Consider the following 16,251-nt stretch of genomic DNA (forward strand, 5'->3'; position numbering starts at 1 on the left):
ATTAATTAAAAACAAGAAACCCTAGACCCATCACAGTCACTCCCTGCCCAGGCAACCACTAATCCACTTTTTTTAAGATAATTTTTTATGTAGACTGTTTCATTTTCTGAATTTGTCACAATATTGCTCCTGTTTCACATTTTGGTTTTTCGGCCATGAGGCATGTGGGATGTCATCTCCTCCATCAGGGATGGACCCTCACCGCCCCCCCTGCACTGGAAAGCAAAGTCCTAACCACCGGACCACCAGGGAAGTCCCCTAAATCCACTTTCTGTCTCTTTGGATTTGCCTTTTCTGGACATTTCACGTGAACAGAATCATAAAATACATGATATTTTGTATCCGGCTTCTTTCACTGAGCATCAGGTTCTCGAGGTTCATCCATGTTGTAGCCTGTGTCTGTGCTTTATCCCTTTTCACAGCTGCATAATATTCCATTGTGTGGGACTCCCAGCTCTTGGCAGAGTTGCTGAAGGAGCCATCAGACACCCAATGGCAGCAGGGTCATCTCAGCTGATGAAGGGAAGCAGGCATGGGAGAATCAGGATGACATCATCCTAGAGTCTTTTGAAATGACTGCTGAATATAATATATAGAAACAGCTGTGTCCAGATGGCCCTATAGCTGAGCAACCTGCTGCTATTCCAGTCGAGGTCAGCTCAGGAGACAAAATGATGGAGACAAAGGGTCAGAAGGACCCTGCAGGGGGCAAGAGTGGGATGTGGTGAAGTCGTGGGGACAAAACCCTGGGTTTAGAGGCTGCCCATGCTCCCTGCCAGCAGGGTGACCTCAACTTAACCTAAGACTCAGTTTCTTCAGAAAAAAAAAGAGGATGATGATGATAATGACAGTGATATCAACTTTGTGAGAGTTGCTGAGAAGACTAAAGGGAGCCATGATACGTAAGGCATGTAGCAGAGTGCCAGACACATTTTTCTTAAATGAGCACCAGTAAACCAACAGAGACCTGACTTGATATTTGTACAACCTTGTTCACAACAACATTATTCACAAAAGCCAGAAAGTGGAAACAACCCAAATGTCCGCTGAGGAATGAATGATGAAACAAACCACGATCCAGCCACAGTCCCATAGGGGAATATTATGCAGCCATTAAAAAGAACGACATGCTGACACAGGCTAAGACATGGATGCAGCTTGAAAACAATGCTCAGTGAAAGACGCCAGTCACAAAAGAACACACGCTAGATGATTGCACTTACGTGAGATTCCCAGAGTCATCAGATTCATGGAGACAGAAAGTAGAACCGTGTTTGCAGGGACTGGGGGAGGGGAAAATGGGGAGATAGCGTCTAATGAAGAACAGAGTTCCAGTTTGGGAGGATGAAAAAGCTGTGGCCGTGGATGTTGGCGATGCGTGCAGAACAATGTAACTGCACTTAATGCCACTGAACTGTACCCCTAAAAATGATCAATTTTGTGTAATGTATATTTTACCACAATTTTTAGGAAAAGTAAGCCATCTGATGGATGGTTTCTAGCCCCAGCAGATCGGGATTTGCAATAGGGTTTCAGGTCTGTGTTTATTTGTCTGTAGTCAGCATCTCTGTCTCTAGGTTGATTCCTTCCCCACTGGATTTCACAGTGGCCTCATACGTACCACACCTGGGACACTGTAGACAAACAGCCAATATTTGCTGGAGGAGGGAAGGAAGGAAGGAGGGAGGGAGGGGTGGAGGGAGGGGAGGAAGCCTGAGTGGCTCCCCTGCTGCGTTCACGACAGCGGTGCGTCCACAGCTATTGGCCAGTGTATCAGCACCCAACAAGGTGCAGGGGAGCACTTCGGTCCGTCTGTCCCAGGTTCCCAGTCCTGAAGCTGTGGCATGAGGCACCGTTAGCAGGGCCAGATGGCTATTCCTTCCTGCTTCTGTCCCTTCCTCTAAGGGTGGTACCTCCTCTTGCCTGGCCTCTCCTGCCCTGGGGGAGCACACAGCCCAGCCGCCCGGCCCCGGGCACTGCTCGCAAGCCTGCTGCAGCTTCTCACCCACTCACAGGTCACGTTGGGGCAGGGAACTCTCCTGCTCTGAATATGCTCCTTGTCCATGGACTTCCAGGATCAGCTGGTGCCCCTGGTGGATCAGGGAAAGACAGGGTGGTAGCGAGGCCAGCCCTGGGGGTCTTGACATTTAGCACTAGGTCAGGATGGTAAAGCGTCTGTCTGCAATGCAGGAAACCCCGGGTTCGATCCCTGGGTTGGGAAGATGCCCTGAAGAAGGAAACGTCAGCCCACTCCAGTACTCTTGCCTGGAAAATCCCATGGACAGAGAAGCCTGGTCAGCTACTGTCCATGGGGTCGCAAAGAGTCGGACACGACTGACCGACTTCACTTTCACTTTTAGAATGGTGATGGGAGGGAAACACTGTTTTAGATTTTCCAAGTGTTTCAGGAATGCACCTGGCCTTGGTCACTTCTACTTCCTGCCCCATCCCCTACCAACCCCCCAGCCCGCTCTCTCACCTCCTGGATGAAAACCCCTCCTCCAACCCACTTTCCACACCTTCCCAAATCTCCCAACATCCTTGAAGGAACAAACTGAGCCCTGTGGGCTCACAGAGGCCCAACTAAGCTGCATTCATTTCTTCAGAGAGACAAGTTCTGCCCCAGGGCCTTGGCATAGACGGGCAGGCAGGCTGCCTCTCTCCACCCCTCACTGCAAAGTGTGGCTGACTTAAAAGGCCTCTGGCTGCTGACCAATGGGCCCTTCTCTGTGTTCCCACATGCATGCGTACTTAATCACGTCAGTCATGTCCCACTCTTTGCAACCCTCTGGACCATAGCCCTCCAGGCTCCTCTGTCCACAGAATTCTCCAGGCAAGAATACTGGACTGGGTTGCCATGTCCTCCCCCAGGGGATCTTGCTGACCCAGGGATAGAACCCACGTCTCCTGTGGCTCCTGCATTGCAGGTGAATTCTTTACACCAGGAAAGCCCCTGTGTGTTCCTGCAATGCCCTATTCTTTCTTTCCAGCTACAAATTTTGCTACATGGGATTGCCTGGAATGACTCTGTCTCATACACACACACACCCACACACACACCCACACACTGCAAGCTCTGTGAGGGCAGGAAGGGATCATGTCAGGAGAACCAAGTCAAGACAATGAGAACAAGACAGACAAGGTCTCTGTCTTTCTGAAGCCTAATGAAAAAGACTCATATAAACAAACAAGCAAATTCCGTGTAAAGAAGAAGGTGAGCAAATTAACAGAATAACGATGCATTTCAGAAAAAGTGCTAAGAATGACACTGTTCTATAGCCTGGCACCTGGTACGATGCTTGGCATACTGTGGAAACTCAATAAATATCTGTGGAATGTATTCATGTGTGCATTAACGCATGCATTCACAAATGAATGAGGGCCGAAAGCTGATCTCAGGACCCCCTGAAATCAGAAGATGACTTTGCAGTGGATCAGCTCCAGTCTCCCAGCCCCAATAGGAGACGGTCAGGGCCCTGGAAGCAATCCAGGGTGGAAAATGTTGCTTCCCTTAATCTGTTAGCAACGGGATCAGATGACAGGCTCCAGGGAACTAATTTAAACACATTTAAATAAGGCCCCTGTGCTTTATTAAAACTACATCCTTAACAATGATTCCAACTGCAACTGTCATTGACCTGGGCTGCAAGGATCTACCTTCAGTAGCTACTCCTTATTAATAACCCATTTGCTAAATTACAAGCTGTTTATCAATACAAAAGTCCAGGTCTTTAAATATTTTAACACAATTTCTGCCTGTCACCTCTATAACCCTTCCTCCTCAGGATCAGCCAGCCTATTGTCCAGGAAATTCTACTCCCTGCCATCTTCCTTCTTAAGGTTTGCAGAATCTGAGATGACCTGAAGCCACAGTGCTTTGAACCCCACAGGGACCCCTGGGCAGTGGACAGACAAGAGGCATGCAGGTCACTTCTGAAGCCACCTCAGCCACGGGCACACAGATGTTTACTGAACATCAGAGTCAGAATCTGGAATGTCTGACTGTGTGCCCAGGCTATGGGGTCGTGCACGCATGCGTGCTAAGTCGCCTCAGTTGTGTCCGACTCTGGGAGACCCTATGGACTGCAGCCCACCAGGCTCCTCTGTTCATGGGATTTTCCAGGTCAAGAATACTGGGATGGGTTGCCATGCCCTCCTCTAGGAGGTTTTCCCAACCCAGGGATTGAACCGGCCTCTTATGTCTCCTGCATTGGCAGGTGGGTTCTTCACCACTAGTACCACCTGGGAAGCCCCTCTGAGGAGCGGGGGACTTCATTACTTCCATTTCACAGGTCAGAACCCAGAGCCAGGGGCCAGCCTGGAGAATCTGACTCGTAACCTCCACCCATTCAGGAGAAGAGCCCAGAGGAGCTGGAAATCATTCACTACCAGCTGTAGGCTGACCAGAGAGTGACCTTCAGATCGCAGGTAACCAGAGTCCGCCGTCCAAACCACAGTCTTTCTGTCCATACCAAGATCTCCACAAAGACCCTGCCCCACCTTCAGGGACCCCACATTCAAAGGGACCAGGGATTCTGCCAGCCTTGGATACCAGCTGCCTCCATTGTCTTAACTGTTTTCCTCTGCTTACTGAGAGAATACAAGCTCATTGTTCTGAACCCAGTAATACAGAACGCTATCAAGAAAGGAAACAGCAAAGGTCCCTGGAATTCCATGCTTCAGAAACAGAATTCATGTCAAGGAATGACACCCATTCATTGAATTAGTTACAGTTTTGAAATGGAAGAGAAAAATAATTTAAAAAAATAACGCTGGGTCTAGAAAGGTTACCTTAGTATTATTTTATAACCAATTCCACGAACACAGTTTCAGTGGTATGGTGGAATTTCTGCAAAGGGACGTTTTGAATCTCAAGTCAGTTTTGTTAAACAGAAAAACCAAAAGGCCAGGTCGTCTGGTCACTCGGATGTGGTCAAAATAGCCGAGTTCATCCGAAACTTCCTCGGCATCTGACCCAAACTGAGGGCAAGTGTTTAGCTGAGAAACAAAGACTGACATTAAGGGCAGAAAACCCCTTTTGTGCCCACAGAGCGAGCAAGTTATGTTGAGTTATGCAGCTATTTTGGGGACAATGATGTTTTGAAAACAGTTGGCAAAGTGGCTTTGTCCAACGTTGGGGTAGTTTGGGGCCATTTTGCCGAACAAGGACTGTATGGAGATAAGGTAACACAGTATTTGAAAAAATACAAATGACAAATTGGCACAATACAGGTAATACATATCTGAAAATGTCTATTTCCTGTTGTACCCACAAGTATTTATCCATCAGCACCTAAAGATTATTAACAGCTACAGGAGTAAACTGAGCCCTTCGGCCTGCACCTGTGGAACTCAAAGCTGATGAAATATGCTTCACGTATTCCACTAGTCTTTTTTTTTTTTTTTTTGGCTGTACTGGGTTTTAGTTGTGGCATGTAGGATCTTCGTTGCCAGGACCTTACTTGTGGCATGCAGGATATAGTTCCCCAACTGGGGATCGAACCCAGGCCCCCCTGTCTTAGGAGCACCGAGTCTTAACCACTGGACCACCAGAGAAGTCCTCTAATAGTCCTATTAATACATTCTTAAGTGCTACCTTAGGGGACATTTTTATTTTAAAATGCAATGATTGTAATTTTTTTTTTGAGAATCTTTGGAAAACTCATCAGTGGCCACAGGACTGGAAAAGGTCAGTTTTCATTCCAATCCCAAAGAAAGGCAATGCCAAAGAATGCTCAAACTACCGCACAATTGCACTCATCTCACACGCTAGTAAAGTAATGCTCAAAATTCTCCAAGCCAGGCTTCAGCAGTATGTGAACTGTGAACTTCCTGATGTTCAAGCTGGTTTTAGAAAAGGCAGAGGAACCAGAGATCAAATTGCCAATATCTGCTGGATCATCAAAAAAGCAAGAGAGTTCCAGAAAAACATCTACTTCTGTTTTATTGACTATGCCAAAGCCTTTGACTGTGTGGATCACAATAAACTGTGGAAAATTCTTCAAGAGATGGGAATACCAGACCACCCGACCGGCCTCTTGAGAAACCTATATGCAGATCAGGAAGCAACAGTTAGAACTGGACATGGAACAACAGACTGGTTCCAAATAAGAAAAGGAGTACGTCAAGGCTGTATATTGTCACCCTGCTTATTTAACTTATATGCAGAGTACATCATGAGAAACTCTGGGCTGGAAGAAGCACAAGCTGGAATCAAGATTGCCGGGAGAAATAACAATAACCTCAGATATGCAGATAACACCACTCTTATGGCAGAAAGTGAAGAGGAACTCAAAAGCCTCTTGATGAAAGTGAAAGAGGAGAGTGAAAAAGTTGGCTTAAAGCTCAGCATTCAGAAAGTGAAGATCATGGCATCCGGTCCCATCACTTCATAGCAAATAGATGGGGAAACAGTGCAAACAGTGTCAGACTTTATTTTTCTGGGCTCCAAAATCACTGCAGATGGTGACTGCAGCCATGAAATTTAAAGACGCTTATTCCTTGGAAGGAAAGTTATGACCAACTTAGATAGCATATTCAAAAGCAGAGACATGACTTTACCAACAAAGGTCCATCTAGTTAAGGCTATGGTTTTTCCAGTAGTCATCTATGGATGTGAGAGTTGGACTGTGAAGAAAGCTGAGCACCAAAGAATTGATGCTTTTGAACTGTGGTGTTGGAGAAGACTCTTGAGAGTCCCTTGGACTGCAAGGAGATCCAACCAGTCCATTCTAAAGGAGATCAGTCCTGGGTGTTCATTGGAAGGACTGATGCTAAAGCTGAAACTCCAGTACTTTGGCCACCTCATGCGAAGAGTTGACTCATTGGAAAAGACTCTGATGCTGGGAGGGATTGGGGGCAGGAGGAGAAGGGGATGACAGAGGATGAGATGGCTGGATGGCATCACCGACTCGATGGACATGGGTTTGGGTGAACTCTGGGAGTTGGTGATGGACAGGGAGGCCTGGCGTGCTGCAATTCATGGGGTCACAAAGAGTTGGACACAACTGAGCAACTGAACTGAACTGAACTGAAACATACTAAGGGTGGCTCAGTGGTAAAGAATCTGCCTGCCAATGCAGCAGATGCTGATTCCATCCCTGGGTCAAGAAAATCCCCTGAAGAAGGCAATGGCAGCCCACTTCAGTGTTCTTGCTTGGAAAATCCCACGGACAGAAGAGCCTGGCAGGTTAGTCCATAGGATTACAGAAAAGTCGGACACAACTTAGTGACTACAACAGCAACAGGAGTCCTCAATTTAGAGACGGAAGGCGTAGGTACAGAGAGGTTGAGTAACTTGCCCAAGGTCACCCAGCTTGTTGATGAAACCCCAGGCTTGCCCCTGCTACTTTCCTGACCTGGCATCATCCGCACAGCACAGCACAGCACGATTACTCCAATGGTGCTTCTTAATCTTTTACGTGACTATAAACATATATGTAGGTAGATTCACAGAAGAGATGTGGGAAGGACACACACAGAGCCTTCTATCCAACAATGAAAGTCGTTGGATAGAAGGCTGTGATTGAGCAACCAAGAGTGGGATGAGGAGGATGGGGGTGGATTCTGGTGTTTCTTACACTGTCACTGATAACACCATGCGGTGTAATAACAGGGACGGCTGCATTTAGTGAGCACCTACTGTGTGCCAGGCACTAAGCCAGAGGCACCAGGCACTGTTTCATCACAACCCCAGAGCATCGCCCCTGTTCCATGGAGTAGGAAAGCTCCGAGAGACAGAGTGACCACATCAAGAAGGAAACCCACAGCGGCCCGACCCCAGCACCTGCCCCAGGGACTCAGACCTCTGATCCAGGAGGCCGAGGGTACGGGAGCCAAGTCTACATCACATAGCTCTTCTGAATCCCAATAAACAACTGCTCCCAGGCCCTTCCTGCCCACATGTGCCCCCTCTCCCCCTGGTCTCAGCTTCCTGGAAGGGGAGGGCAGGGGGTGTGAGAGCAGAGGGGGGACACGGAGGATGCTGTGGTTAAACTCAAGGCTCTGGAGTCCCCCCCGTGTGGATCCCAGCCCAGCTCCACCTCTTCCCACTGCCGAACCTAAGACCATCCTTGTCCGAGCGTCAGTTTAATGCAGCAAAATGAGAATAATAAGAGCTATTGGGAATGAAACCAAACAACGTATGTAAAGACTTAGCAAACCCTCAACAAATGGCTGCTATCATCATCTTCATTGTATACGTACCATTATTATTATTATCAGTACACAAAGTGACATCAGCAGCTTGCCCTGATACCCTCTTTCGTGTCAAAGGAGACTGAGATAACAGAAGAGCTTCAACAAGGAAAAGAAAGACCTTATGTCTTGCTCAGTGCGCAAGGGTCCTAGAAGTTGTGGCAAAAGATGGGATGGCAGAGGGGTCCTGGTTAGAAACTGGACCCATCCAGTCAGTGGAGTAGCTCATTAATTCCTTCTGATCTAGGGGTTTGAGGGTTTCCTTCTCCTCCCCATCATGGCTGACCTCTTGGGGCCCTCCAACTGTCACACAAGGGGCCCCGGGGTCAGGGGTCACTCACCACCATGACCAGCTCAAATGGGTGCTTGTAGACTCGGACGGGAGACTGGTACTTCTGCACCATGTTCTCGAAGGACCAGGCAGGAGCCGGCCAGGCAGGAGTGGGCACTGAGCCTGGGTGAGGGCGACTGGTGAGGGAGCAGCTCCCTCCAGCTGAAGCCAGAGCCCCGGCCTCAGCTCCCCCTGGCCAGGGGCATGCCCACCCCTCTGGACCGCCCCCCCACCACATCTCCCCAGCTCTCAAAGCAAGGGGGCCAATGTGAGCCCCAAGTTACTTCCAGCCAGACCCCCAACACTTGCCCTGCCCATTACCCAATGCCCCAGACCACACTCGATCCTCAGGAGCAATCAGTATCCCCCAAACTTTCCTCCCTTCTCGTCCCGTCATGCTGGGGGCCCCAGTAAACTCCCATAAAGCCACCCAGCTGGAAATATCCCCACGATTCATTTGCCCATGCACCCCACAAGAATCATTGCACTTGCGCTCCCATTTTCCTCCAAGATCCCCTAACATACACACATAGTCTTCACCAGATTTCGCACGCACTGTCTCTACCACACAAGCACACACATGCAGGACTCCCCTCCCACACTAGAGAGCCCTTGCACACGAACTCAACTTTGCACACACACCCAGCTCCACACGCACAGTTCCCTAGATGCGCACAGACGTTCACACACATGCACACACACAAACGCAAACGCACGCATTCACACCCAAGCCCCCCAAAAGCCCAACTCACCCTCGCCCTCGGAGTCTCCGGTGACGCAGACCCGGGGCTGAGCCACGCTGAGCCCACCGGAGTCCTCCGCCGCCGCCTGGCCCAGAGCGCAGCACCTAGGGCGGGGCGAAACCGCGATCGCCAGACCCTGAAGTCCGAGCCAGCGATCGCTGATCCCGGACTGTCGGGTCTTGTACACCCTGCACCCTCCGGGTTGTTCTGGGAGGGGCCTGCTGGGAGGGAGCGCTCCAGGACCCAGGACAGCGAAGATCCCTGCCTGGCCTGGCTCCACCCCCGCCCCACCCCCCCGACTCTGTCCCGGCCCCGCCCAGATTTACCTCCGGACAGGCCCCGCCCCAAACTGACTCCACCCCGTCTTAGCTCCGCCCTTCATTTTACACAGCCTTCTTTAACCGGGCCTCCACCTCGGCGCTGCCTCCATACTGGCCACGCCTCATGCAGGGCCCGCCTCCACCGGGTCCCGCCCCTAAAGCACCCAGCCTCGGGGGTGGCTCAGCCCCAGGGAGACCCCGCCCCAAGGCTCTAACCCCAGTCTCGCGCCCCCAGTCTAACCCTTGCCCCTCCCAGCCCGGCTTGCCCCAGTTCAGTTCACGTTTGGCCAGTTCCCTAACGGGCAACCCCTTCCTCCCGGGCTCTGAGTCCAGTCCCTCCACTGGCCACACCCCAGAGCCCTCCTGACCCCGCCGGGGATCTTTCGTTCACTTTGCCCGCTTTACAGAGCGCCTGCTGAGTGTCAGGACTTGCCAGGCGCTGGAGAGTTCTCAGTGAACAAAACAGGTAAAAAGTCCTTGCCCTCGTGGAATTTACCTCTCAGTGAGGGAGTGTGCGCGTGTGCGTGCTAAGTCGCTTCAGTCGTGTCCAACTCTGCACTCCCTGCGCTGTAGCCCACCAGGCTCCTCTGTCCATGGGATTCTCCAGGCAAGAATACTGGAGTGGATTGCTGTTTTTCCTCCTTCAGGGGATCTTCCTGACCCAGGGATCGAACCCACGTCTCTTATGTCTCCTGCATTGGCAAGTGAGTTCTTTACTGCTACTGCCACCTGAGAGGGAGAGAGACATTAAATAAATAAGACAAATACAATACTGTGTGTGATGGGGGGAAATGCCAACATGAAAAAAATAACCAGGGAAGGGATTCAAGAAGCCAGCAGAGTGAGGGTACAATTTAATACACGGTGGACTAGTAGACTGAAGTTTCGCCCATCATTCATTCTCATTTTGGCTCACACACAAACCCTTCTGGCCTTTGCAGTATCCAGGAGACCCAGCATCCCTTCCATAGCTCCCCCCTTCTTCTCCCTCTCTGTTTGGCTTGGAGGAGCCAAGAGGCTGGCTGTAGACAGCCTTGTCATCCGTGTATTCATTCATTTGACATGTACTGGGCACCTACTATGTGCCAGCACTGTGTGACTTTATCCATTTGCAAGAGGGAATTGGACAGGCTCGCCTGCTCCTGCGTGACCCAGAGTCCTAGGCAGGGAGAGGGTGTACTGATGAGACAGCACTCTATTTAGCAAATGCATTGTTGCCCTTTGTGATAATCAGCCCCTAGCTTCCTTCCTAGCTTGTGTCACACTCTGTAATCATCTTATTTACTTTTTCATTTTATCTCTTTGTAGCTCTGACCCAGGAGACTATGAGCTCCACAAGGGCAGAGACCTTATCTATCTTACTCATGTGCCCAGCGTCCACCGGATCTTACTGGGGACCTGGCACACTGGTGCCCAGTGCGTTTTCTTGATTAAGGTTTTCAAGGACCGTGAAGCTGAAGCTCCAATCCATTCACCACCTGATGCAAAGAGCCGACTCATTAGAAAAGACTCTGATGCTGGGAAACATTGAAGAGAGGAAAAGGGGACGACAGAGGATGAGATGGTTGGATGGCATCACCGACTCGATGGGCATGAGTTTGAGCAAGCTGTGGTCATGGTGAAGAAAGAGGAATCCTAGTGAGTCTTCCATGGGGTCGCGAAGAGTGGGACGCGATCAAGAATGGAAAAGGAGCGCCCCGGGTCCCATGCCTGCCACAAGATGGCGGCACAGTCCATGGCTCCTGGAGTCGCCACGAAGGGGAACGGTCGGGGGAGATGGGAGCCCCGAGGTGCATCGCGGTATCCAGGGTTCATCAAGGAAACCCCCACGCTCCTCCTGGGCGTCTTGCAGGGAGCGTGGTGAGCATTCACTCTGTTGGCTATTGTTACAGCACGATTGCCGTTAGCTGGCACAAAGTAAGCCCAGATTGGAATGCTAACCCCTGGAAGGAAGCTGAGCGATGGATTCCAAACTCTCCAGCTCCGAAGACCGCCCCCTACTCCCCAGCAGGGCGAAGGCTGAAATGCAGATTCCCGGGCACAGCTGGAAGAGCCTAGGAATTTGCTTGTTTAACAAACTCTCCAAGTGGTTCTTCAAAGTGGACACGCCTGGCAGTGCTGGAGGTCATTCCGAGCGCTGGGGGATTCCAGGACGCTCAGAGGAATTGCGGGCCCTGGGGAGCGGTTGGGGCGCTCAAAAGTGGGGGAGGTCGGCTCTCAAGAGCTCATCCCAGATGGGGGGCGTGCTCACTGATCCCAGTACCGTGTTCTGCCCAGACTGAATCTGCGGGATCACCTCCACGCGTGTCTCCTTTGCCACAGAAGGTGCCGGCTTGGGGGAGCAGGAGCGGGCGTGAGAGATGCAAGGAGTGGGAGCAAGAAAAGCCGCGAGGAGCAGAGGAGAGGCCCTGAGACTGCGGGGAGGCTCCGGGACTCCTGGCTGCCGTTGGCGCCGCCCCTGCCCACAACCCATCCTCACGGTTTAAATTGAGGTATAGTTGTTCAGTAGCTCCATGTGATTCCATGGACTGAAGCACTCCAGGCTCCTGTCCTCCACGATCTCCTGGAGTTTGCTCAAATTCATGTCCATTGAGTCAGTGATGCTATCTAACCGTCTTATCCTCTGCCACCCTCTTCTCCTTTTGCCTTCAGTCTCTCCCAACATCAGGGTTGTGTCCCAACACCCCCCTCCTCCCACTGGGGGGACAGGGCGGGGAGGTGGAGTGGGGGGAAACAGGTGCGACAGAGTGGAAAATGGGGCCCAGAGGGGAGGGAGAGCCTAACTCCCCCCTCCTCCAGCCAAAGCAAAAGAATCAGTAACAGCACCACCGGCCACCTGCTTCTATCACAGCACTGTTTTCCTATCAGTCATCCCTACCTTTTATTGAGCACTTACTTGGCACAGTGCTGTATACCAGGCAAGGGGCTTCCCTGGTGGCTCAGCGGCTAAGAATCTGCCTGCAATGCAGGAGACGCAGGTTCCATCCCTGGGTCGAAAAGATCCCCTGGAGGAGGGCATGGCAATCCACTCCAGTCTTCTTGCCTGGAAAATCCCATGGACAGAGGAGCCTGGCGGGCTACAGTCCATGGGGATCTCAAAGAGTCAGACAAGACTGAAGCAACTTAGGACTCACGCAGGCACATACCAGGCATGGTTCTAAGGCTTTACAAACATCCAAACACTTAATCCTCAAAAATAGCTCCTGTAGTGATGAAACGTTTTGGCACTCCACAGAAGTGGTGGTTGCACAATACTGTGAATGCTCTGAATGCCACTGAATTGTACACATTGAAATGGTTCATTTTATGTTTTAGAACTACACCTACCCTGAATATTCATTAGAAGGACTGAAACTGAGGCTCCAATACTTTGGCCACCTATGCGAAAACTCAACTCATTGGAAAGACCCTGATGTTGGGAAAGACTGAAAGCAAAAAAGAAGAGGGTGGCAGAGGATAAGATGGTTAGATAGCATCACTGACTCAATGGACATGAATGTGAGCAAACTCCAGGAGATAGTAGAGGACAGGAGCCTGGAGTGCTTCAGTCCATGGCTTCACATGGAGCTACTGAACAACAACAACCAACTATACTCAATTAAAACAAAGAGCCTTTTCAGGTCAAAACTCTGTTAATCCTCATTTTAAAGACAAGGAAACTAAGGCACAGAAAGGTTGAGTAACTTGCCGTAGATCACACAGCTAGCAAGGAAGTCAAACCCAGGACTTCTTCCCCCAGAGCTGCAGTGGAAGTACCCGAAAGGTGTGATTTTCCCAGCCTGAGCTTCAGAGATATCCAGGCATCCTGGTCAGGACTGAGGAGGTACCAAAAGGATGGGCTGATCCTATGGGAACACTGGGTATGAAGGCAGTCCCAGGGGCAGGACCTTCAGCCTCCACCTGCCGCTTCCTACTGGCCCTCGAGAATGATCCAGCCACAGCTGCCTATTGTTGTGGTGGGTTTTGAAGACTCCAGAACTACCTCCCATCTGTGAATATCTCCCTGCAGTTGAGTGCGTGTGTGTGTGCGTGTGTGTGTGAGATAAGGTACACAAAACAGGACTTCCAGGGTAGTCCAGTGGTTAAGACTCTGCGCTTCCACTGCAGGGCTCAAGGTTTGACCCCTTGTCAGAGAACTGTGATCCCACATGCCATGGCAAAAAAATAATTATAATAATAGCATGAAAATTACAAGTTTTAGCCACTTTCTTTCTCTCTCTCTCTTTTTTTTTTTTTTTTTTTTTTTTTTGCTGACAAAGCCAGAGACTTTATTGAGAAGTGGCACCTGGATGGAGAGCAGGAGGGTAAGGGAACCCAGGAGGACTTAGTTATTTTCAAGTGTACAATTCAGTGGCTTTTCGTGCATTCACAAGGCTGTGCATCCATCACTGCTATCTAGTTTCAGAACATTTCTATCACCACAAAAGAAAACTGGTACCCATCAAAGCAGTCACTCCTTCCTACTCCCCTTTCCCCAGTCCTGGCAATCCTCAGTCTGCTTTCTGCATCACATCTCATTTGTCCTGGGGCTGCTTCTAATCCTGTTCCTTCTTCCTCCTCCCCAGAGCTCAGAGACCTCCCAGACTGGGGAACCTCCAGGGCCATCAGGGTCATTGGCAAGGGTGGTCATGTATGGATGTGCAGGTTGTAGCCTGTACAACTCTGTGAGGTTGTCCTGGTCACTGGGCAGCTTCAATGGAGCAGAGGCTGAGTCTGGGGTCAGCAGGAGTCAGAGGAAGGGAGCTAGGGGAGGGGAACCTGACCTAGAGGGCTGCACAGCCAGACCCCACCCACCTCAACCCCCAGCCCACCCCCAAGTCCAGTCACTTCCACACAAACGCTCTGGGATTCCAGCAGACATTGAATGTGGAGTCGGGGTCCAAAGGTGAGCAAAAGTGTGGGAGCCCAGGAGCTCTCAGCGAGGAGGAGAGGAAGCGGAAGGGAAGGTAGGATGCCCTAGCAGATGCCCTTGAGAGGGGGCGGGGTAGCAGGGGGGTGAGTGGCGGGTGCCGGAGTCCAGACAGGCCTGTGTGCAGGTTCTGGCCCTGCCACCTTCCAGTGTTCCTGCAGTATATGTGGCTGCAGTGTCCCCTCCTTTAAAGTGGGGATAATGTGGAAATGTTTCAGCCTTCAAAAAGGAACGACAGGTCCATGCATGAACCTTGAAGACATTATGCTCAGTGGAAGAAGCCAGACAGAGAAGGACAAATATTGCGTGATCCCACTTACATGTCATCAGGTTCACAGGCACGGAACATAGAGGGGTGGCTGCCAGAGGTTGGGGGGAGGCAGGGGGAAGGGGAGTTAATGTTTAATGGACGCAGAGTTTCCGTTTTGCAAGACGAGAAATTTGGGGAAGCTGTGGAGGTAGATAGCGGTGATGGTTGCACAACAGTGTTGAGTGCACTTAATGCCACTGAACTTGTACTTAAAAATGGTTAAGGGACTTCCTTGGAGATCTAAGACTTATCCTTTCAGGGCAGGAGATATGGGTTCAATCCCCCGTCAGGGAGCTAGAATCCCATGTGCCTAGTGGCCAGAAAGCCTAATCAGAAAACAGAAGCAGTATTGTGACAAATTCAACAAAGGCTTTCAAAATAAAAACGGGGCTTCCCTGGTGGCTCTGTGGTAAAGAATCCTCCTGCCAGTGCAGGAGACATGGGTTCAATCCCTGATCCATGAAGATCCCACATGCCTCAGAGCAACTAAGGCCGTGCACCACGACTATTGAGCCTGCACGCTAGAGCCCAGAGTTGCAACTACTGAGCCCACGCACCGCAACTACTGAAGCCCCTGTGCCCTAGAGCCGGTGCTCCGCAACAAGAAACCATCACGATGAGAAGCCCACACTCCACAATTAGGGAGTAACTTCGACTCACTGCAACTAGAGAAAAGCCCACTCAGCAACGAAGACCCAGTGCAGCCAAAAATAAGAAATAAATTTTAAAAAAATTTTAAAGACTTCAAAAATGGTCCACATCAAAAAAACCTCTAAAAACATGATTGAAAGTGAAAGTGAAGTCGCTCAGTCGTGTCTGACTCTTTGCGACCCCATGGACTGTAGCCTACCAGGCTCCTCCGTCCATGGGATTCTCCAGGCAAGAGTACTGGAGTGGGTTGCCATTTCCTTCTCCAGGGGATCTTCCCGACCCAGGGATCGAACCGGGGTCTCCCAAATTCCAGGCAGACGCTTTAACCGCTGAGCCATCAGGGAAGCCCCATTAAAAAAAAAAAATTAAAATGGTAAATTTCATGCTATGTGTATTTGATCACAATAATTGAAAAAAAAATCTCATTGGAGAAGTCGATAAAACAAAATAGTGCTAAATAGTGCCAGCTTGGAGAGAGGGTCCATTTCCCTCGAGACTCTGTTGAGAGGGTGGCATTGAGATGGAAGGGGAAGGAGACATCCACTCCCCAGCCCCTTTCTCTCCCACCTCCGTCATGACCTTCCTTTGGCCAAAAGTCATCTGGATGGTAGGGCAAAGTCCCCTGCAGGGCAGGGAAGAAGGGCCCCATGTGTGAATTCCCCACAGCTGCTGTAATGGATCAGCACACTCTTAGTGGCTTAAAAAAACAACACAAACGGGCACATGCCTGGTGGTCCAGTGGTGAAGAATCCAGATCTCACATGCATCGGGTCAGCTAAACCCATGAGCTC

At 50.5% G+C, this 16,251-nt stretch overlaps 1 protein-coding gene across 1 annotated transcript in view; it reads right to left on the minus strand.

Moving 5' to 3' along the window:
- Window positions 1–10,230, minus strand: part of SEC14L5 (SEC14 like lipid binding 5) — a 40,702-nt gene extending 30,472 nt beyond the window's left edge. Inside the window, exons 1-3 of the mRNA XM_006054910.4 lie at window positions 10,087–10,230; window positions 9,280–9,374; window positions 8,538–8,650 (exon numbers count right to left, since the gene is read on the minus strand). Of these exons, the coding sequence (XP_006054972.3) occupies window positions 8,538–8,600 (63 nt within the window). The 5' untranslated portion in view covers window positions 8,601–8,650; window positions 9,280–9,374; window positions 10,087–10,230. The remainder of the gene's footprint in view (window positions 1–8,537; window positions 8,651–9,279; window positions 9,375–10,086) is intronic.
- Between the last annotated feature and the right edge of the window lie 6,021 nt (window positions 10,231–16,251).

Source organism: Bubalus bubalis, chromosome 24, assembly GCF_019923935.1.
Source record: "Bubalus bubalis isolate 160015118507 breed Murrah chromosome 24, NDDB_SH_1, whole genome shotgun sequence".
Lineage (NCBI taxonomy): Eukaryota > Metazoa > Chordata > Mammalia > Artiodactyla > Bovidae > Bubalus > Bubalus bubalis.